The 24,492-nt window shown below is 39.3% G+C and overlaps 1 protein-coding gene across 5 annotated transcripts in view; it reads left to right on the top strand.

Moving 5' to 3' along the window:
- Positions 1-24,492, top strand: part of USP22 (ubiquitin specific peptidase 22) — a 113,554-nt gene that overhangs the window by 22,197 nt on the left and 66,865 nt on the right. For 4 of the 5 annotated variants that reach the window (XM_075436396.1, XM_075436397.1, XM_075436399.1 and 1 more), the window contains exon 2: positions 19,129-19,261. The exons of the other annotated variant lie outside the window; for it this stretch is intronic. In XM_075436396.1, the coding sequence (XP_075292511.1) occupies positions 19,129-19,261 (133 nt within the window). The remainder of the gene's footprint in view (positions 1-19,128; positions 19,262-24,492) is intronic. 5 annotated transcript variants of the gene reach the window in all.

A 24,492-nucleotide genomic window follows, 5' to 3' on the forward strand; every position in this document is an offset into this window, starting at 1 on the left:
GCAGCTTTAATATACAGATGCTCTATTTGTAAATGAAACAGTACTTACCTTAATTATTAGTGTTAATGGACATTCTGTGGGCCCAGTATTTGCTAATGTCAGGTAGAATCTAAGTTCTGTCTTTTTATGCTTGACAAATGTGACAGTCACTGTAGTTCTGACTGTCTTGTCTGAACGAACCAATGGCATGTGCACGAGTAGTTGCTGGCAGTCACCTGCAATGCATAAGCAGACTATGTTGTTCCCTTCTTTCATGCATCTTCTGCAGGCACTGTTACTACTACAATGCTACATGCTACTAATTTGTCAGGTGCATGTGCTCCAGAATGCTCTCTGTAACTGGTGAATGTCTTTCAGTTTCTCCTTGTACATTTATCTTTTTTTAAAGGTCTCTCTGCTCTTGCTGAAACCGATATGCTTCTGTCCAAGTGTGTGATGCTAACTACTGAATGTCTATGGCGTTAATATAAGTAGACATAAATAGAGCAGGGCCTCTACAAAAAATGTATCTTCTCCCATCATACAAACTATACCTGTGTTCAGATACTATTTTTGGATAGAAAATTTGCAGTGGCTTCCTGGAGCTCAATATATACTTGAGTATATAATGTACCTTTGGAAACTATCTTTACAGGAAATTGAGATTCAGAGTCCTTTTTTTTTCCTCTTCAAAGTAGAATGGTTACACGTTTTTAACGTGTATGCGTGTGTATATGTACGTAAGTTGTGGTTTCATTTGACAAGGAAGATTCATATATGGTACAGTTCTGTTCAAAAGCCAAAGTTTCCCAAGAGCCAGTGGAGGAGAAGGGAGACATGAATGAAGTGGCTGAAACAATGTTGATTGTATTTGCAATGCTCCTATTTTGCAAGATATAGACAGGAAAATAACGTTTTGGTTTTTTTTGAAACATAAAAACTGAGCTGGCTTACAGAATTTGAAGCAATGTGTACAAATAGCTACTCCTGTTTACTTCTTGCCATGGATGTTATTTGGGGGGTTACTGTCTTTGTTTTAATAAACTAGTTTAACGTTTGGAGGGCAAACTGTACATCTTTTACATAAAACTGAAGACGAATCTTTACATGAATGGTGACATTAACTCTTAGCTGCACTAAATGCTTGCATATTTAAATGTTCTAGTAGTTGGACATTGCACAGAACAGCGTTTATATATAATTCATGTTTCTTGTACCAAGTGCTAAAGGAGTTGCCTGCAATAGTGATGCCTAAGAAGTTGTTGCATTCACTGGACTTCTGGTTTCCCACATTCTTCATAGCATTCCTGACCCGTCCACTATGTGAATTTTTTTTCTCCTGTCTCTTTTAGTGTCATCATTTATTTTACTTTTCTCTAGCAAAACTGTAGTGATGAGTTTGCTGTGCAGAAACACTTGTCCAAAGGGTTATGTGGAGTATGAATGTATCTGACAAATATTTTCTGTATTTCTCTTAGGAGGTAAGTTTTTGCCTGGGATTGGGGAATTGGGGAGTCCTAATGCAGATCTTGGGCTAAACACATGTAGGTAGTACTGTTCACAGAATCACAGTGTGGCAGGGGTTGGCAGGGACCTCTGTGGGTCACCCAGTCCAACCCCCTGCCCAAGCAGGGTCACCCAGAGCAGGCTGCACAGCACCGCGTCCAGGCGGGTCTGGAATATCTCCAGAGAAGGAGACTCCACAGCCTCCCTGGGCAGCCTGGGCCAGGGCTCCGTCACCCTCAGAGGGAAGAAGTTCTTCCTCATGTTCAGACGGAACTTCCTGTGCTTCAGTTTGTGCCCGTTGCCCCTTGTCCTGTTGCTTGGCTCCACTGAAAAGTGTCTGGCCCCATCCTCCTGACACCCACCCTGCAGATATTTGTAGGCATTTCTAAGGTCCCCTCTCAGCCTTCTCTTCTTCAGGCTGAACAAGCCCAGCTCCCTCAGTTTCTCCTCGTATATTCATATGTTCCCGCACTTCTGTCATCAGTTACCACTGCTATCACTTGATTATCAGAAACGGGATGCCAGGAAATCCTCCTCTGATTAAGTCTTCTGACACTTGAATTCCAAAAATTATTTCACTACTGAGAAAGAAATGCCCAGGCATGGGTACGCAGTACTGATGAGAAACACTTGAACTTGCCTGCAAACTTTCAGAGAAATTTCCATGCTCTTAGAGAACCTTTTCTCTGCATTCTTAATTTCTGTGTGATTAATCAAAGAAGAACTGGAGTAATTCATTACCTTTGACAGGCAAATTGTCTTCTGCATCAAAGTACTGTTCCTTCTAGCTCTCTGACAATGGACAATATTAAATCTTTAATAGAAATCTTAATGTCTTCACCAAAAAGAAGTGGAAAATGTTATGTATTATGTAGCATGTTACTTTTTCTTGCTTACAGGGTACAGGCATAATGGCTAGTACGGCATCTGAAAGGTGAGAGTATTGTTTTTAATACTTCCACTGATCTGACATGTATAATGGCAGTTGTTAAAACTGCTGAAGGTGAATCCATTTGTGTTTCTTTTTAAAATCAGGTCTTTGTGCTGATATGTATAAGCTTTTTTTTTATATATAGTTTTAAGGTGTTCTTCAGCACCTTTAAACATTTTTCTTTGCTGTCTCTTAACTTGAGTTCCAGTATTTTAATTTAAAGAGCGTTCAGTTGTGAGAATGTGAAGCAACGTGCGTATTATGAGTTCTGAAGTATTGTCAAAAAGATGCATCGTGGAATGAAACAACGGCATTGCGTCGAAAGCATTCTGTCTTCATGGTTCCTGTTCTGCATAACTTGGAATAGTTTCAAGAACTGGAATACTTTCAGGATTTTTTAAAAGTTGTTAGCCACAGCTTTTCAATTATTGAGTTGAAAGCTGTGTTCATTTCGAAAGGTTGCTAACGACTGTTTGGAGCTGGCTACCAGAAATTCTGCTCGTAACTCCCCAGTTGCTTTGTAAGATCAGTCTTTACCCCATAAAAGTGGTGTGGCGGTGTTATGTTTTTTTGTTTGTTTTGATACGTGTGGTTGTTGGGGTGGTTTGGGTTTCGGGGTTTTTTGGTGGGTTTTTTTTTGTTTTTTTGTTGTGGTTTTTTGTTGTTGTTGTTTTTGGGTTTTTTTGTTGTTTTGGGGGTTTTTTGGGTGGTTTGTTTTTTTTTTTTTACACTTTTCACTCTCTTCTGAAGCTACTTAAAAGGAGGCTTAGTATTTACCGTGTTTGGTAGCATTGCGGTGCATTGGTTAGTACCTTGCCAGGATTGGGTAGCACTTTGGCTGAAAAGTCTTCTTCCTTTCCATCTTTCATATTTCCGTAGGGGTATTAGAATTTTATGAAACCTAATGAATTGAGAAAGAAACTGACGTTCACACAGACTGATTGTATAATGGTTATGGCTCTGGGTACGCTTTCATGCTTGACATGAAGGAAGTAGGGGATGTTTTAGGTCCTGAAAGTGATGTTAACTGCACTTAATTGTGTTTTCGCCCTTTGTTCTGCAGCCCTTCCAGCATCTTCCTTTGGAATGGTAGAGGGTAGGTGAAGCTTTTCTAGAGACAGGCTTGACTTTAACACGTGGCTAGTAAAATGTCAAAAGTGGAGATGCCTTGTTTTTGTTCTATTTTGTCCTTTAAAGAGCAAGGAAAATGGGAAGAAAGATCTGTTGTTGATATTATGCAATAGGCCTTCACTGTAATTAACAGTCTGGGAATTTTTCTGCTTGCTTGTCTTATCCTCGTGTTGCGAAAGCTTGCTGTCCTGCTGGGGTTTCTTTTTGCAATGCAGAGGTGTGTTCTAGCTAGAAAGCATGTGCTTTGCCTAATAAGCTTTGCTAGCCATTGAGCCCAGCTGGCTGCTGCAGCCTGTATTTGTTTTGTCTTAGCCAATTTTTATATCCATGCTTTAAATTCAACTAACACTTTTTGCATTAAATGACAAACCAAGCACAATGTCCATAAATGAAACCAAACACTATAATCTACTAATTTTTGTTTTCCATGTGCAGCATTATGTAATCAAGCAGCCTAGTAAAAAGATGATGTGGAAATAATACTGGTGGCATGTAAATGGTGCTAAACTAAAACTTATCAGCCTTTGTTGAAGGGAATGTTTGTGTGGAGTTAAGGGTTTAGCACTTGCTCTCGTAAATACAGAAGACGAAGAGAGCAGGGTCTGGCTGTCCAGCACAGAAAGTGTTCTTGTCGAATCTTCATATCTTTTGCTGTAGGAGATTACACATGCTGCCAGCACGTGGCACTTAGCTGGAGTCTGCTGATGGGTTAATTTTCAGGGTTGCTGCAGTCTTGCAGCTGCTTCTGAAGTTGGTAAAAGTTCCAAGTACTTTCTGAAATTCAGCTATGTGTCTTTCAGTTTTGGTCCAAATTGTGAATGAGCAGAATAAATGTCAGAAGATGAAGCATGTCTATTTCAAAGTAGTTATGAATCAGTATTTACAAGGCTACAGCAATGACACTGGAATTGTTGCTGTAACATTGTTCATGTATTTGTGGAGCTTTAAATACGGTTTTTTTTCATATGCACCCTTTTGTTCTTGTGTCTCGGGTTTTGTTAGTGATGGAGATGTTTTCTGGCTACGAAAACATTGGCCAATGGGAAAAGGGATGCTTCTTTGCATCTTCTGTGATTGCTCATGGTTTTGAGACCATTGGATCGTATGTCCTTAGCTGTGGACAGAGACAGACGCACTGTGGCTGGTAGGTGTAATAAATACATGATTGTAATGTGGGTTTCGGCCTTGGAAGAATGCAGAGCCTTAGCTGCGTGGCTCGTGGTATATCATCTTCAGTGCTCTTTCAGTCAGTATTGCTTCTGTTCTTCCTCTCTGGGCTTGTGGGTGGCAGCAAGAGCTTGGGCTCTGGCACAGTTCCCCTCACCTCCCCAGCCCCTGTCGCTGTCAGCTTGGGGTGTGTGCCTGCCTTTCTTTTCTTCTCCTCCAGATGTCCATGCCTGACCCTGGTTTACAGCTGCAGTTGCCACACTCAATGCAATCGTAAGCATGGATGCAAGATGTAGGCTTGCCTCTTCTTTGGCTTTATTGCTCAATATGAAAGTTTTTCATATGGCACCAGTCAAATATACAAAGCTCTGGCCACTTCCCATTCTGCTGTTAAGTGCCAGACGAGATTTTTTTTAAGAAGATGCAACAGCTGCTTGGGAGTTAAATAAAAAACCTACAACAACAATAAACAACAACAACAACAGCAAAAATACCATCTTTTACCCTGTTTAGATATTTATTCTCACAGTAGTAAGGACAGACTATTTTCTTCTAGTGAATTCATGTAGTTTAAAACTGCTGTGAGTAGAAGCTTCTCCCTTTGCTGCTGGGTTGAGTGGCTTCTGACCTGCAAGTAAGTGCTCTCCTGTTCTCGTATTTGTTGTAGGCAAGCAGTCTGAGCTGGGTCAAAATGCAGATTTGAATCTATGTGATGATTTTCCATGTTGCTCTGCAGAGAATTGCATTGCAGTGAGGCTCTAGACCTTTTTTTTTTTTTCTCTCTACACAAATGTCAGTGGACAGATTTAGGGCCTGGATGTCAACTCCATTCACTTCCAGGTTTGCCTCATGTTTATTAAACTGTGTCTGATCAGAATCAAAGTAAATTTCCAGAAGTTAAAGCTACTGATGGTGAGACCTCGAACAGACTCAAATAATTGCATTTGTAGTTACGCTATCAAAAAAAGGCAAACTTTGGCATATGACTAAATTAAAAAACACCTTTTTTTTCCTAATAGGACCCCTTTTAGTAATGTACAAAATAGACTAATAAAAGTACCAGGATGAATTTCTCTAGACTTGATTTAAAAATCTCAGTTCAGAAGTTTGTCTGTTTATGTTTTGTCTGAACAAAGCAAGGACACTAATACACGAGATGTAATCTGTTAATGGCTTACAGGCATCTGTGAGAAGGGAATATGTGGATTTTACTTAATGGTATTGTTTGGTACATTAAAAAAAATGTATCATTGAGTGGTTGGATATTGCTGGAAAAAAAAACTCGGAGTATGAGAAGGAGCTCTCTTTAGCTGTAGTCAACAAACTAAAATGACGAAAAAAATGAGAACTCTTATGAGGTTGACATCCTTCACTTCTGAGGAGAAGGTTTCAGCATTGTAACTGAAACTTTGTTTTGTTTTGTTCTGTTTTTTTTTTTTTAAATAGTCCGGACATCAGTGATGGAAATTCATCACAGCCACTGTGACCTTTACAGTATTAAACCTGTCTAGGGATCGCTGTCCCAGCTTCTCAATAGCGCTCTGAAGCTGTCAAGAAATGGTGTCCTTGCTTTTATGAATTTGCTGCCGATGTGTATTTGAAGTTCGATAGTATGGGAGGAACAGAGATTTCAACCAGAAAATACAAAGATTGTGTTACACTAGTTCGGTTTAAACACAACTAGCTAGGTTAGAGATACTTCAAATGTAATAAACTTAAAATGCTCTTTCCTTAGTGGAAGATAATTAAGAGATAATTAACAAAGTGCTTGCTAGTATCTTGGGGGCAGGGGCAAAAGGAGCAGGTGGCTGAAACTTTGTACTTCCATTTTTTTACAGAAAAGAAAGTATTTGTTATGGCAGCATTGTGTTGTTTTTTCTTTGCCTTAACCTGTGGACAAGATGCTCTAGAGTCAGCTCCAAGAACTGAGTCTTAAGTGCCAAGCTGAAAACGTAATTGTGAAGTATTTTTTGTGTTGGCTTTTGGGGTGTTCTTTGTTGTGGGGGGGAGGGCCAGGTTGGAGGGTTTTTTGGCTCCTTCTTGATTCCATTTAGGTGATTCCAAATTTATCTACTTGGAAACCATCCTTTCCCTCAGCCATCCTTAACAACAGCAGCTAGAATTTGATGTGCCCAGATCTTGAGAGGTAGTAATAATTTAACTATACCTGTCCTCCCAGTTCGTTCCTTTGGGGGGCAGATAAAATGCACTTGCTCTGCAAAACAAGTTAATGTTCCAGGTGCAGCATGAAGCATTAAAACATAATAAATGGCCATACATCCTATGTAAAAAGACAGAAGCTCTTCACTAGGAAGGTATGACCCGCTTCCTACACACATTGCAATTAGTGATTATTCTGTGAGACCACAGCAACTTGCAAACTCTTTAAATGGATAAAGGAATACATTTTTGGCACGAGAATAATTATTTCCCAGTTGTGGTTTTTTGAAGATGTTTTCATTCATTTTACCAGTTTTAATGTGAGAAATCAAAACTCCTTTTCTCTTCCTGCAGGTATTTTGTGTTCATACTGCTTTAATAACAGTTTTTCTAGGCTGACTTGCTTGTCTGTAGGGTTCAGAATATCCGTCTAAATATTAAATCTTCCAAAGAGTGAATTGCAGTGCTGACTACCTCTGTCTTATCTCCATAATTTAGGTTTGTGAATTTGCATGAAAGTTTTCCAGTGAATGGAAGACATCTTATTTTGCCCTGGTAAAATGAATTATTAATTTGTTTTGTACTGAGGTATGAGGAAATAGTAAGCTCCAGCTTACTAGATGCCAAAGCGTGTTCTGTGCAAGCATACTGAGCATTAGCTTTCATTCGCTGGGTGTTTCTAGGGAGTAATATGCTAGTTGGCTTAGAGTATTCCTGTACATATACAGCTAGGTGAGCATAAATACGTCCTCAGATGCTGATGTCTTCGTATCGTAAGTGGGACTAGACAAGCAAAATTTCTAGTTTGTCCCTTATAGTTTCATTTTATGCTGCATGCTAGTGAAGCACTGGTGTTTGAGACCCTCTGAATGTTCTGTCTTATTTTCACCAGAGGACTCAATGTGTGGTTTTAGAGGATGCACTTTTTCTGTGATGAAGACTATTTAGTGTGTACAGATTAATGCTCTTTTCTGTGTTAGCTCATGTTTCTGGCGTGTTTTTAAGGGGGAATGTGTTTCTTGGGAATGGTTTGTGGTGCTTTGGGCCAATTGGTCTTTGGAAGAAAAAGCAGTAATGTTCTGTATAGCTCTTGTAAAACCAAAAGGGAAGTTTATTTTTTATTGCTCTAGTGGTTTTTCTTGTAGGCACTGTGAGGGGGCTAGAATTTGTCCTCAGCTCCCATTAGACAAAAGAAGTTTTATTTCTTGTTGCAAGAAGTGAGTTTGGCTTTTATGCCTGATTTGTTTGTTACATGTATCATCATTGAAACCCACAATTGTCAGAAAAGTTGTAAGCAGTGGGGTTAATTTCTGTGCTACCAGTTGGCTTGCTTTGATACAGTAAATATAAAAATGTCGTGTATAATAACTCTTAAACTCTTGTCAGAATGGTGCATAACTCATTGAAAGCTTTTAAAAGCAGAAATGTTCTCTACCAGACTAATGCTTTTTGGTTGGGCTCAACAATGGATCTACCCTATTTAGTGTGGCTTCTTTTTTTTTAAAAAAAAACAAATAGTCGCTAATAGATCCACTCTGTCACTCTGTTGTTGCTCATTTTCTACTAGTCTCCTTTTCTGCTGAGAGTATTTGTCTCATAAATAAGTCACGCCGCAGAGAATCTGTGCTGTAGCATCATCCCATCCATCTTTCCTACTAGTGGAATTGCTTTGACTTTGATGTGGACTAATTAAGTTCACATATTTTTATGGACATCTTAGAGTAGTTAAGGAAAAGATAGCTGACATATCTGTGCTTTTCTAAATGAGGCTGTAGGACTTGTTAGGGCTTTGATCCTGTGTATCCTGAAGTTTCTTTTTTCTTTCCTTTCTGAAAGGATGATCTCTAGAGTATTTCCATCAAAGTAGTATGGGAAACTTCCCAAGAGCATACCTGTTTTCATATGAAGAATCATATTTCTTAGTTTTATGCATGGCAAAATACAATCTCTGCGGCATGGGCAGGGTTTAATAAGACTCTCTGCACAGCATCAGGCAGGTTTGTCTGTTCAGCTTGCTCCTTGGATTGCTTCCCAAGTCATGTGCTCACAGAGTAGATCAATACATTACCTAATAGGACGTTTAAAAACATTTCCACTATTTGCTGACATGGGGGAATGGCGAGGTAAAGTAATAGATTTTTGTACTAGATCTTAGAATACACTACTGCGGTATTGGCAAGCCCCTTGTTCTCGTGTGAAGTTCGCTACTGCAGTGGTGCATTGCAGGAAATAGATAAAAATCAACACACAGAACATATCCACGCATCATATATATTCGGGGAAGGAGACATACATTTGAACCTTATGCACCTGACATGTTTTCACAAGACATATAGGCTTTCTACTTCTAAAAGAATCTTACTGTAGAAGGACATGCAATTTAATTTGAACAAGATCCTTTTTAAAATGATTTAAAAACACAACAGGCTCTTAAATGCGTCTTTTATAGAGTACTTGAGAAATCATTTAGATTTGTAAATGCTAGTGGTGGGGATAAGCACATACCAAAGGAGAAGCAAATAAGCAATTTCAGCATAGTCATTGGTATTCTAGAGAATTGCTTTGTTCTTGTTGAAATACAGCTTTTACTACTGCGACTATATATGGGAAAACCAAAATTACATCTTTAGAGCATCGTCCTATTTTCTCCTCTAGCTTGTGCTGTCTTTTAAATTGTGCAACTTTTTTTTTTTCCTCTGAAGTATTATTTCAGCCTTGTATCTGCTGTCGAATTCTCTGTGAAACATTAATTGGAAAAAAGTTGTGGTTTTTTTTTTTAAAAAAAAGACAATAAAAAAAAATCTCATTTAATGTCCACCTCTTGGCATAATATATCATCCAGAGTAAGGAGAGCAGGAAAAAATCTGTATGTAGAGGTGAAATGATAACTAGTCAGATCTCGTTTCACCCCAAATAGAATTCTTAATTTCATTGAAGTTCTCTAGTTTTAGATTGATTTGCACTGCTCTCTTGAGAAGAGCACTTGAACCAAAGCTGTGGTTTTGGAGCTTGCGCAGACTTTGGCTACAACATTGTTTTCATTTAAGAACATGTCTTTATTGCAGAGTTGATTCAGAAAAATGTTTTGTCTCTCTTCCGAGTATTGTCCATGTGTGTAATCCCTGAACTTCAGTGTGTTGGAGCTTTAACCGTGATTCCCTTCAGGGTACAGACGCTCCAAGCTTAAGATGGTACAGATTGTCTGTAGGAGTAACTCTCCAGCTGCGTAGTCTAGTTGTTTTAGAGCAGGAACACAGGACTACTGCACAAACAGCTGCAGTTGCTGTACATGTGTGTCACTACTCCTCGTTTGGAGATGCTTCCACCTACAGCTGAGCTTGTGGAACAATGTGAGTGCTCCTCATCAACATGAAGTCACCTGTCTCAGTTTAGAAAAATACATTAGGTGCAAATTGTATGAGATGAAGCAGAACAGTTTAAACCAGTCCCTTCCAGTAGGAAGGGGACAAATAAGATGAGTTTACTGATGTTTTCCATCCTGCCGTTTAGTGCAGAGCCTCACTGGAGCTTTGATCGTATTGAATGGAAAACCACATTAAAAGCAAGTCATTATTCTTGTTCGGAATCCTTGGGAAAAAATGGCTTACTTGAAGTAGCTCACTTAAGAATGGGAAAGGTCGCTCTAGGATAGGGTGATCCTAGTGTGTAACAGCATATAGTGTTAGCAACTACTAGATCAAGTTTAGTAGATGGGAACTAAAGTATCTGTTCTCAGGAGATGTGGTTAGTTCTAGAAGAAAGGCTCCAGAAAGGCTTTTCTGACTCCTAATCAGTCTTTCTATGTATTAATCGAGTATTTGTGGATAAGGAAGGGGGAAAAAGGAAGTTGTCTTTTCTGAAAAAACTTTCAGTGATTTGTTTTGTTTTGTTTTCTTCTCTCTCTCCCTTTACTGGTCTCAGAGCATCTCTAGTATGTTTGGGCACAGTGGAAAATGGTCTTTAACACTATTCTCTAAATTAATGCACTTCAGAATTCAGAAAAGCATGTGGAGTCGTAAGAACCCTTCTATATTATATGACAGTATGTATAGAAGCATATTTAAAGCTTTTTATTTGGAACCTGTTTGCCGTCTTTTTTTTTTTTTTTTTTGGACTCAAAGCTGTTTCAAGGTTGTTTCTTTCAGTTCAGATCAATGAGTCTCCTTATTTCATACTGTATCTTTTTCCAACTGCTGCTTAGTGAAGTGTTACCTATATTTTCCTTAACAGTGATAGGGAATGAACCCCTGCCAATTCAGGGCTGGAACAGTACTGCCAGGCAAATGACTCGTTAACGTAACTTCTCACTCTGCTCTAGAATGGCTCGGCGATATCCATTCCCATTTTCTGGTGCAGTTTGGACGAGGAGAGGGAATGTTCTGGCTATTGCTTTGTAAGTCACTGGACACTGGGATATTACCTGCTCTGTGAAAGTTTCTGGGATAACTTAACCCAAATTTTTCATCCTTCAGCAGAATGGATAGTGTTATTTCAAAAGAGCTGTGGCCCTTTCAGGCTTATGCTGCATGTTATTGGAACTGGAAACAATGTAATTGGTCTCTTTTTTCTCTCTCTCTCTTTTTTTTTTTTTTTTTTTTTTTTTTTTAAACTCAATTCTACCATTATTGTTTCTCTGGATGGGGATCCTGGTCCAGTCAAAATATTTGGCCAACTGTGCTTTGGCTCCTGGTGGGTTAGCCACACTGCTGTTGTGCAAGCCGTCACTCCTGCAGAAGGTAGCTCAGGCTGCTTAATTAATTAGGATAGACTCCCATTCTCCTCAGCCTCCAGAGACTTTGTCAGCCTGGCATCGGAGTACCACAGAACATTTAGCAGTGGCTTGTCATTGCCAGATGAGGAAATTGAGATAATTTGTCACAACCAAATAACACAACTGAAAAAGGAATGGGATTAGTGTGCTTTTAAAACTTTTAGACCAAAAAGTACTAATTAACCAGTCCATTCAAATTATTCTGATATTGTCCTCAAAAACACTCAAGTCTTGTTTCCCTTGTGTGGTTGCTAGTGTGTCTTCCGTGAAGAAAGGGGGGGGGGGGGGACCTGAAAAAATAAAGGGGAGAAAAATTGCCTTCAGTATTTGAATTGCAGAAAATATTTAGTCATTCTTTCTCTGGCAGTAGGTACTGTGCAACTAATATTTTTACAAAATCGAGGTTAAATTAAGATGAAATGGTTCTGAGGCTTAAACAGATGAGTTTAATGTACATGTTACTTTGCCTTATTGAAAGACAGTAGTTTGTGCCCTTGCTGTGATGCAGCATCTTGAATAAGGTGTAATGGAAAAGGTTTATCGGTTTGGAAGAAAAAAAATTTCCTCCAGTTGCTCTCTGGCATCTTTTGTAGCATGTTCAGTACTTTCGTTTTTCCCTCTTTCACAGTTTTTTCACATATAGGGAGAAGTAGGATTCGTCTGAATTAGCTGTGGGTTAATGTAATCTAGGAAGGACAGCAAGCTGCTCGCATCGTTATAATGGTGTCTTTTTACTTGCACTCAGTTTGAGTACTGTGATGTGATTTAACAATTTAAGCTATTTCATCTTTAATTATATATTGTGGTATCGGTGTCTCCAAGCTTGTGCTGGGGTGGTCAGAGCCAGGCGTCCTGTTCAGACTTGGAAAGCTGCGTAGGCCCCTTCTCTGTGCCGCACCCGCTGGCAGTATGGGAGCCAGCACATACACCAGTGTCGGGCAAGCGCCGGAGACTCAATGTTTGCTGCTGAACAGAGCTGAGATACTGAACTGCCTTTGCCTGCTGCTGTCTAAACAAACGTTTAGAATAACCCAGTTAAAGAGTTACCTGTACTTGGCTTTTTTTTTTAAAGATGGCTTTCTGAACACTTACTAAGCCACAAAATTCTGTAACTAGTGCAGTTTGGCTAGTACTAGTAAAACCTTTACTAGTACCCCAGACCTTGGTGGGACTGGAAACAAAAGTTACAGTATTTATGGAATATACTTTTTAAAAAATAATTGACATTTCTAATTGGACAATATCATAATTAAGACTTGGTTGCAGGGAGTGAACAATTCTTGATTTCTTTTTTTTTATAGCTGATGTGTCAGAAATGTGCGCTGACTCAGAGTAACTCTGAATCATCCTGTGAGCAGGTGGAGGAGTGATTTATATGCCATATCATGGAGAACTGTAGAATCAATTCCCTCTTTTTGTTTCTTGAAACCAAAGAACATGGCTTTGAAGGTTTAAGTATTTAAATTTATGAAATATTCCAGCCGCTATACTAATGGATGATGGGTCTGTGGCATACCTGCCTTAGGAAAGCAGTACAGTGAATCTTGAATTAAATGTAGCATGAGAAATGATAGAAATGTTGTAAAGCAGATTTGACCTATATTTGTTACTGTTGCGGTGCAAAGAGTACTCAAGTAATAAACCTTGTCAGCGGTGGCTTAATACTGGCTTTCTCCTCCCACGAGGCAGAAGGTATGCTACTGTTGGACTAGCCATAGGGTCTCTGCCTTCAGCGAAGAAAGAAGCAGTGGTTGTGTGACCTTTGTGATTGTCTGTCCTTTTTTTCTTTCAACAAAAAGTAGGCTGGGGGAAGCGTGCTGTTCATCACTCAACATGTGCTGCTGTGTCTGCATTACGTTTGGACAAGAATGGGTTGCAGCACAAGTGGATAACAATAAAAAATAAAGGTCTGCCTAGGCTATGGTCTAGATGTGGCAAGGTGAATAGCAGAGGCAAAAATTGAGAGAGGATTGACTGTACCAAAGATCTGCATATTAAGACCAGGAACTCTGAATATGTGAGGAAATGTTTAAATCTCCCTTAAGAATTTGATCTGTGGCGCAGTGAGGGCATTTGCACTTCATGTCTCCAAATTTTCAGTTGAAGGTCTCTGACTCTTTTGTTTTGGGCTGTGTTTTTTTTCTTTCCCCTGTTCTGCTGTTAAACTAATGAACACTGCAAACTTTAAATCGGGCTCTTCAGTTTGGTTCATGTGTCTGTAAGGGATTAATAATTCAAGAAGGTTTTATTGCGAAGGCTGTCACAGGTTCCTAAGGCTCTGGGCAGGTGGACCCTCATTTGTTGCTTTCTCCTACTTGCTTCCCCCACCAGTGTGTAGAAGCATGACCAGGAAAAAGGGATGGGACTTGAAAGGATGTATTAGTTTATCTCATAATATCTAGTTTTAACTCAAAGCAAGTTTAAACATAGAAACATCAAATTGTAACAGGAGGGAAAGTATTGATAATTACAGATACTCTGCTACCAGGCATCTCACAGCATTGTGAAATTTTGCCTCTTGACTTTCGGGCTAGCAGCTTGTCCTGCCGAAGTAACTGCTGTGGTGGTTGTACGAAGGTTATCTCTGGAATACGTTTCTCAATTTCTCATGGAAATCCTACTTCAAAATTCAGCAACCACAAGTGGGACTCCTCAATGTCTCCTTGTGCCTGGAGTTCACCTTCTTTCAAGTCCACTTAAGTACTGCCTTGTAAGGAATAGTTTGAGCCGCAGTAACACTTCTGGAGCACAAATGCTGCTTCTTGGGAACAAAGCAGATTATGGTGACAAACTTATGCATGGAGTAAGAATTTCCCACATATATCTGTATTCTGTAGGTAGGCATATTTAGAGCTGCGCAACAAACGCCTTAATCTGTGTAGACAGATTAAAGTTCTTTCTGAAGAATTAGACTTGGTTTCACATTGGAGAGTGAAGCATACCTCTCCAAAGACTGTCAGTAATGATGATAACATATTAGAAAATAAAATACTTTCTCCTCTTGTTTCTGACATGTCTAAATGTTATGTCTGCTTTACACAAAAGCTTACTTTAATAAGTGGGGAAATAGATTTGTGTTGGGAAACTTCTGCTTTCCTAATGCTACCAATTTGTACATGATGAAACACTTGCAGAGATCCATAGCTGGTGTATTTGCTTTAAGACTACCTTAAGAATCTGCTTCTTCGAGTTACTTGTGAACACGTATGGTGTGGCAACGTCTTCCTTATGATCTTTTAACCTGCTAAGCCTCCCACTGTCTTGTTAGTGTTACCTAGTTCATCTTTTCCCATCAACCTTGGTGGTGAATGTGGTTCGCAGACTGCGAAAGGTAGGAGGTCTTTGGCTTACAAGCTTGTAACTCACAACAGCTCTGTTCTGAAAGTGCTTTGATATATTTAGTGTGAGCGTGAGAGGCAAGACTCCTTAAGTACCCTAATGGAAAACTTCTTTGAAAAGGTGTTCTCCTCTCATGTACAATTAAATAAAAATTGTGTTTCAAAAGCTACTTGGGAAATAGCTGGAAATACGGAAGGGTATTTTGCAATAGCTAAGGCCCATTGTATGCCGCTGCCTTTTCTGCACGGTTTGCTCTGCAGAGGTAGTGTATTGCCACTCAAAACTGCTGTTCATTGATTTGGGGAGTCAGTATTACAAGAAGTTGGGACAGGTTTGTAAGTTTTGGGAAAAACTGATGCTATGTGCCCAGCGTGACCTTCTTGCTTTAGGTGGAGCCTGAGCTGGCCCGGGGTGGGAGAGCAGGAATGGGACCTGTCAGCTAGAGAACTGCTAGGGCAAAGCAACGTAAGCTGGATGCATTCATTCTGTCCACCGCGCTTTCGATGGTAGGATGGTAAACTAATAATAAGCTGTTCTGACAATTTGGGAAGACTTGAAGTGTCAGCAGTCTAGTTTTTGACCTACCGATGCCTGCTGCTTTCTTTTTAACTCATTTCATGTCATACCTATGAACACTGTTAAAAGAGCAGGTAGCCTTTTAGAGATGGACTCTGACGTGTATTACAGGTGATGACAACCAGTTCCCTGTTGTGTGTCGTGCACTAGTTTTTACACCCTCATTTGCTAGGCTGTTTAAAGCTGCTTTAGAGAAGTTACAGAACCCATTGCTAAGGGTCTGGGCACGTGAGTTACTCCTGTCTTAGTAGCAAGAAGGGAGGTAAGTGGAAGAAAAGACACTGAGGAGAGAATTGGGATATCTAATGTTGCTCACTCCTGCAGCTTTGTCAGGAATGTTGTCAGTTACTCTGTGTGTGTATTGTGCAGGATCATTCTTTCCAGTTTTCTATTATAGAAAAAGCAGGTTATAATCTTGCAGAAAGAAAACGCTGAAGGCATCTTTTTGTTTCTGTGTGCAGTTTGTTAGAATATCAAAGCAAAGTTAAAGGAGATAGACAGAGGTTCAGTATGGACTGAAGGAGGTCTGGCTGGGGGCATAAGAGGGACAGAGTGTGTGGTGAGAGAGAATAGGGTTAAAGATGGAGAGTGGAGTACTTGAGGATGAGGAGAATAAAGGAGAGAAGCAAGTAGGGAACAGAGTAAAATGATGGGAGGAGCAGAATAATAATAACAACAGGAGAGGGTATGGAGGAAGGGGAAGACTCTACATTTATGTCTTGGGATAAGGAAGGGGGTTTCTTGTATCTAGGAGGACATACCAGAGAAGAGAAGTGACAGGTTGATTCTGCAGCCGAAATTCTGGTTGACTTTCCTAAAGCATCTGGACCACAAACAAGATCTAACTTGCTTTTAAGAAAGTTGAGTTGTATTCTAAAGCAAGCTTGTGACTTTTTGCTTCAATTGATTTTGTAGATTACTCATTTGCAGTATTCTGTTTCATCTTAAACTGTAGAGATGTGAGCAGGGGTGGGAGTATTATAAAACAAAATAATTTGATTATTTGGGGTGGGGTGGGAGGGTGGCAGATTTCTTTTAACTTAAATTGTTTAAAAGCACAGACAGATGAACAGGAGACAGCTAATCTAGTTAAGAATAGCCGCTATCTTTTTGATATTGATTTCTTTCTTCACTCTGTGTCTTTTAACCTTGTTTTCTTACAATTTTAGAAAAACCATCTTGAACTATACTGAATATACAGAGGACATGGATAAACAATTTACATAAGCGATTGAACTTCTTTTTTAACTTACCACTTTTTTTTTTACATTCTTCAATTTCTCTTAATTTTCATTGAAAGAACAGCATTTAGTATATGAATTTTCTGCCTTTTAGCCTAAAATGATTGGGTTTTACATGCTTGTTATGTTATCTATTTACGATACATTTAATGCTAAAAGATTTATTTTTAGCTGGCTAAGTAAAATAGCTAGTTGCTAGAGTTGTTGTCATAGCAGCAATCTTAACAGATAGGCTGATCCTATTTAGTTTTTGCAGCCAAAGAGCGACCGTTAGGCAACAGTTTGACAGTTCTGCAGTATTTTTCTAAAGATGGAAATTGTGCTGCTGAGGGTGAATTTTTTTGGTCCTACTTTAAAATTTTTCCTTCTGTAGGTGTGTGGAGTTTGATTCAACTGATCTATTTTCATCTAACAGAACTTAGGAGAACTTTGAATACACAATGTGTGATATTCAGGATTTAAGTCTTAATTAGTAGAGGCTTGAAAATAAATTACACAGTGCAGCATATTGCAAGCTTCTTTGTGGATTGCTTTCTTAACAGCCATAAGTATTCTGAAAGAGAAATGCCAGACTAGAGAACGGGATCATGTGTTTATTCAGCACTAATTTTAAGTTGTGGCAGACTGTGCAAATATTACTGAAAAACTTTGGGGGTTATTTTTGATGAAATGCACTGCTTGGGTTAGATGATAGCTGAGTAGTTTAGTAATTCTGTTTCTTATTTTTATAATATGAAGAAAAAAAGGTGCTACTATATTGACAAGAAAAGGAGTATTATTTTCAGATTAATCTGTAAAACAAGGTGTATGTCTAAGTGTCTCTGTAGGTCTTGAGCTGTTACAGAAGTTCACTTACTCTGTAACGTATGTCTGAATGCAGTTGCTGTTGTCTGAGATGAAAAGTGAATTTACTGTGAGGAACTTCTGTCTGTAACTTCCAATCAGATGGTACTGGACCTGAATTATTTTTGGTGATGTCGAGCGAAAGACTTATCCCTCAGACTCTCTTAAGTCTCTTAGTAGACAGTAATTTTTCAGAAGATTTGTTGAAGTATGTGAGTTTAATGCTAAGAGAAAGTTTTGGCTGTTAGCTGAAAGAGTGCTTCAGATATGATTGAGAGTCCAAAATTTTACTACTTAACCTTTTAATTGCCCTTTTTTTTTTCCTCTCCAGGACTGCTTGTTTAAATGTACTGTTACAGGAATGCAAGCCATCATGTTACACTTACATGTTTATTAATTTCCAACAAATCGTCGTAACTTTCATCACATACCTCCCCATTCTGCGTCACTCTGGGGAATAGTCAGCACATTGCTTTCAAAACTTGATTCAAAGCCAGTCTGAGTGTGGCAAAAAGTGACTTCTGTAAGTCTTTGACTGGTGTGAATTTGATGTTGTGCCACTATTTTGTGGGCTGATACAAAGAAATCTGATGAATGAATCTGGCAGACTCTCCTAGCAGAGAAATGAGATACCATATACTCACAAACATCGCAATGTTCAAGTTACAGTGCAGCTTTTGAGTGGATCAAGGAGATTGGTGCTGTGAAACAGCGGCGTTCGTGCTGTGGTCCCACCACCCAAAACTCCTACTTCTTCACTCCTTTTATCTCCCTGCTAGGCATCTGCTTTCCCTGAGCTCTGATGTTCATCTGAGTCTACTCCATCTCCCCTTATCTCCGAATTTACTAACCTGACAGACAGTTAGTTTTAGTGTAGCTTCAACTCGAGACCTCGCTCCACTGGTAGTCGTTGTCTGTGCTGCTGTAATGTTAAACCCGTGCTGCGCTAGCCATAATGCCCAAAGGTTTTACACCAGCAGTGAATGTTTGCGTGGCTCGTAGTGAGCTGGATGGAGGAGCTGATAGAGGTTAATCTGGGGGGGAGTGGCAGGTTTGTTTCACACACATCTTTCTCCTGGGTTGCACATGGCTGTGCAGGTCGTTCTGCTGGTACATGGTTTGTATGGGAACGGAGATGCCGAGGTGGAGTGGGGGAATGGTGGGATTGTGTGTATTAGCAGCAGTGCCTGCTTATCCCTGCTTGAAGTGTTCATTGAACTACAGGCTGAGACTGTCATCTGCTCTTAGATGAGACCTGCTCCCTATCAGGACTTGGAAAAGTGTTGGACAAATGGAAGAGTTTTCTCTGTTCGTATTTCTGATTGGTGGTTTTGTCACATGGGGGCAGAACTGTTTCCTCTGATCTGCAGTGTTGAAAAGGGACCGAGGGAAAGGGAAAGCTGGCAGTTAGATCTCCACCCATTTACCTGGACTCGGAGATACGTTTCGGTCGCTCATATTGTGTGTCTGTTTGTCTATTTCAGGCAAAGTCGTGCATTTGTCATATGTGTGGTGCCCACCTGAACAGACTCCACTCTTGCCTCTACTGTGTCTTCTTTGGCTGTTTTACAAAGAAACATATTCACGAGCACGCAAAGACAAAGCGACACAATTTAGGTAAGCTTGTCATCCTGATGTACTCACTGGTGCTTTTTAACTCGCTGCATTATCCCTGTCAATTCCAGGCCAGTAAGGCGATACTTTCTTTTATCTATCTCATTAGACAGGGAGACCAATTTTATTGGCATTTAGTGATATTATTTTAAACTTGGTGCTTAAGCTTCCCCTACATCACAGAGAAGTTTTTGTTCATAACTTAAAATCTGAATTATTATTATATATTATCTTAGTATTTATGAATTAAGGTCATATATAGGGAAAAATAATAAAAATGTGTGTAGACAGAGGGTTTGTTTTTTTTTTTTTCTAAGTGTGAAAAATAATGGGTTTAGTGCCTTGAACTAGAGCATTTATTTCAGTGAAACTTCTTCAGGAGATTGTGTTCACACCTTTTGTTCGTGCTAAGGAAAAAAGCATTATTCCTATCACAAAGACAACTAATCAAGTAACAATCACAATTATTTAAACTTTGAAAGTTTTGGTGTGGGTTTGTTTTTTTTTTTTCTGTCTTGGCTTCTTGTTTCCCGTTGGGTCAGTAACCTAAGCAATAAGAAAACAGCGTAACTGACAGGGAGTACTTTCCCTCAACTGCCTCAAAAACATTGTTAAAATGACAAGAAGTTCTTCTATTCTGTCAGCTTTGGTGCTACATAATGTTCAAAACCAAAAGCATTGAGTTTTGTTTTAAATTACTTAGTGATTATAGTTTAGAACATTTTAGAGTTATAATGCAAAATCCTGATCATATTATATTAAAATTCTAGCTGTGTCAAAATGGGTGTATATAGTTTTGCTTGGTGTACAGCACACTTAATTTTACTTCAAATGAAAATACATTCTTGGTGGAGTGATACAAGAAACAGGAAAAAATGCATTGTTTCATGGAATAAATTTTCTCTTGACCAGTGTGGCCACCATTTTAATTTAATTTATCCTAAGTGCTTATGGAACAAACCGTCTTTATCTTCCATGAAGACAAAGATGCTCTAGAAGTCCAACGGAGCTGTGTACTCCTGTGCTTAAGAAACTGTTGTGTAAGTTTGCTATTTATGGAAAAGATTATTTCAAACAGCAAATCACTACAGTTTCTTCCTCCATATGTCTCAAGAAAGTAAAAAAATCAGGCTCCATAGGGGTATAGCTTAAGTTTGTAAATGCCTCAAGAGCTAGAACACTGGAAAATAGTGCTGAATATCCATAATGTTTATGAAGTTGGTAGCCTTTGCGAGTGACGTGATCATAATTCGTGATGTCAAGGTAAGCAGCAATATTCAGTATAAAGTGAAGCACAGGTAGCTGTACTTGAAGTGATAAGTTCCGGGGAAAAAAATGAAATGTACTGGTATGAGAAGACATCTGAAATTGGTAAGTGCTGCTAAGGCCACATCTGGAATCCTGTGTTGAGTTCTGGGCTACCCAGTAAGAGGGAGACTGGAGCTACTGGAGAGAGTCTAGCAGAGGGCCACAAAGATGGTGGAGGTGCTGGAACACCTCTTATGAGGAAAGGCTGAGAGCACTGTGAATGTTTACCTTAAAAAAGTGGAGTCAATGCCTGTACAACAGGCACTGAACACCAAGTGAAACCCAGAAGGTTCTGTCTGATCCGTCAGGGAACACATTTTTACTGTGAGGGTGACCAAGGACTGGAACAGGTTGCCTCAAGAATCTGTGAAGTGTCTATCTTTGGATATATTCAGAAGGTGTCCTGGAAAACCTACTCTAGATGGCCCTGCCTGAGCAGGAGGGTTGGACAAGGTGAGCTTCAGAGGTCCCTACCAACCTCAGCTCTTCTTTGAAAATAGAAAAAAACAAACCAACCCTGTATGGCAATCTTTTATTGCTTTTTACAGGATGTAATCTCAAAGAGCTTTTGAAGTCAGTTCATTAGGTGAAATTATTTGGGATTCCTTACCAGTGCGGAAGTACGAATTACTCTAGGTAAACTCTGTCTAAAGATTTCTGGTAAAACGTGTATATGTGTAAAAAACCCTTTTGTGCCAATATAAGTTTATGGTCAGGTTTAAGGTTTAAAAAAATACAGTGCTAAATTGAGTCCGTAGACAGTATTTGCCTGTTTGTCTGTGGATACTGTGTAAGCACTGTAATATTTTTATCACTAAACTTACCATATTTATGGAGAATCTTTTAAAAGAGCTTTATGATTGCGCATGTTGGGAGCTGCTGTTTATCTGCATATTTGGGAAGCCAAAATTCTTCAAGTTAATTTTTACGCAAGGTAGAATTTGCTGTTGTCTGCTGTAGTGAAATATCTTATGTTTCCATAAAGGGAAAACAAAACTGGCAGAGGAAGAAGATGCTTTGAAGATGCACTGTTGCTTAAAGACTGTTGTAGTTATTGTCGTGGTACTAGACAATTAAGGATGTGTCGGATAAGGTACCTCCCAAGAGGAATAGCCTTTATATAAAAAGGACAAGAGTTAATTATACAAGCCAAAGTACAGAATACAGTATTTTATCATCCCAAAAAGGATTCTGTTGCAGCTAAATATAATGTACCCGGCGCACAAATACGCGTAATGTGAGGAGGGTGCAACTGGCTGCTTGATTTCTGGTTTCGGAGATTCCTTTTATCTTTTTTTTTTTTAATGTATGTTTTGGTGTTTAATTTCCAGCTGCATGTGAAATGAGCTGTAAAAATATTTTTTTGTAGTTTTGCTAGTGCTTTTGGTTGCTTTTACTGCTGCAGTTTTCATTGGGGAACTAACTCATTTTTGCCTATCAGATGTTAAGTGCTTTGAAATTTCAAAACGAACAGAAATTATTTTAAAACACTTGGTGACTTTTTGCTGAGCCAACATCAGTCTCCATGGAGACTAGCAGGAACTGCACACTTAATCACAGTTCTAAAAAATACCATAGATTTCAGCTGTAACAGCTGTCTGAGCACTGGAAGCGATGTTTCTGCAGCTAACTGCTATATGTTTCAGGAGGCTTCAGGATCGTGGTCCAGAGAGTTCTTAAAATACATCTCGTTATCTGTGCTTCCCTGAGCAATATAAACTAGACATTTACTCTGACCTTATAGTGGTACCTGTGCTCTTGCATCTGCTTGCCTATTCAGTGTATATTAATAGTACTGCACTTATTTTAATGTATTCCGTGAGTTGTAGGTGTACGTGACGGGTAGGTGAAGTAATATCTGGCTATATGAACTGCATTGAACAGTCTCTGTTAGTCGATCACCATGGTAGGCTGATATTTCCACTGGCTTGGGAGTTGTTAATGCAGTGTAAAATTTTCATACAGGTGTGAAAACCTTTGGAAAGCAGTAGATAAGGCTGACCTTTCCAGGACCTTGAAGACTTGGGAGAATTCAAACTAACCTTTTCCTGTTGTGTTTCAGTGCTGTTTCCTTAGTATGTAGGCATTCCTCACCCCCTTCCCTCCCCCCAGTACATTAGCATGGTATCAAAAACATGTAGCATGCAAAGGGGTTGTCAGTAGCAGATGAGGCAGGGCTGTCTGTCCATGCCCTCCTTGGGAATTGTAAGGTACTTAATCAAAGTCACTGTTGTCACAGACATGATTGTAGATGCTACGGATCTGAAATCCGGCAGCCTAAGCCAAGTGATGTCTTAGTCTGTGGAAGTTGTTACTTCAGGGAATAGTTTCTGCTGTTGCAATTTTAATGACATAGAATCTTTAATTTTTCCTTTTTTTCTCTTGTAATTTCGTAAAACAGGTTTTGCTCTTTTGAAGTGGTTGTACTGGCTGAAGCTCGACCATAAATATCCAGCCTCCTATACCTGATAGTGGTCAAGAGAGGCAGCTTAGAGAATAGACAGCAGTATAGTTATTAAGCATTTTTTCCCTTGTTCTGCTCTCCCTTTTTCTACTACTCAGCTCTTCAAAAACCTTCTGAACAGGAGACTGCTTCTAGGTGTGTTCCAGTAGCTGCCAATAGCCTGTCCAGTGTTGAAGCCTGGTTCCTTTGTGGCACCCACAACATGAAAAGGCAGCGAGTTCCATGTTTTTTCTGAGCCCTATGAAAAATGCATGTGTGTTTCTGCTTTGCTTTATAAAGGATCCTGTAACTTTGCTCTGTGTTTCTTTTGTGAGGAAATGAAAAAGGGTGAGTAAAATGTCTATATTGATCTCTTCTGGGATTGTTGATCTGTTTGAGATTGTCAGATGTTTCCTTTTCTGACCCTGTAGGATCCCGAACTACTTTCAGTTTTTCTTATTGAAACTGTTGCATGATTCTCAACATCCTCATCATAACTTCTTTCTAGTTCTAATGTGTCCATCTGTGGTGACAACTCTCTGGATTAGTACAGTTTACTAATGACTTGTATTCTTAGTTAATACTCAGTGACTTCTGTGTTTCTTAATATGCTGCTCAACACTGAGCTGATGTTATTTGGGAGTTAAGTGACTCCAAAACTTCTTTCCTGAGCAGTAATTGTTACTCATCCACTACCTTATTGGTAGCGATTAGAGTTTCACACTTGGTGGTATTGCCTGTTTGCTCAGTATCTTGAAATCCTTCTGGAGCTTTTTGCAAGCTTCAGATTTGATTGTTCTAAATGAATATGTGCAATCAGTGTACTTTGTCCTGTGTAGTCGTTCCAAATTGGGTTCCAGCACCTGGGGAATCTGCTTTTGGTTTCTGTGCTTGTGAAAACTGGTGGTCCCTTCCTTGTCTCTTCTACAGTTGCACTGTGAAGGAAAATACGTAGCAACTTGGTCCCAGAGTAGTAGCAACAGGAAGATGACTGTGAACAGTAGTTCTAAAAGAGGAGAGAGGTTGGTGCTGTACAGAGAGTTAATTTTGAAACTGTGGTAGTGATTCTTTTATCAGTTTCCTGTTTGGGACTGAAAATCCTGGGCAGGAACCAAATGGAGTTTTAATATTCTCTCAAAGTGAGTGTTTTCCATTTCTGTTACATAAGGGTTAAAACTTGTGTTGGGGGATGTCATATGAGAAAACAAAATTGAGGATTTTGGGAGTGGAATATTTATGTAACCTTGCTTGGGAGTTTTCCCCTACATGCTTTTTTATGTATATATTTCTTTTTTTTATATATATGCACACACTTAAGTGCAAGCAAAATCACGGGTATGAGGCTTAGGAGTCTTGTTACAGATAACCGTTCTGAGTTAGATTAGTTCAATTATGGTATCAAAGCTCTGTGTAGACCTATTTAAACTCCTTGGTGAGGAGCCAACTCATGCATTTCCCTGCTATGCTTCTGTCTGTTAGAGAT

The sequence above is a fragment of the Opisthocomus hoazin genome, chromosome 15, assembly GCF_030867145.1.
Source record: "Opisthocomus hoazin isolate bOpiHoa1 chromosome 15, bOpiHoa1.hap1, whole genome shotgun sequence".
Lineage (NCBI taxonomy): Eukaryota > Metazoa > Chordata > Aves > Opisthocomiformes > Opisthocomidae > Opisthocomus > Opisthocomus hoazin.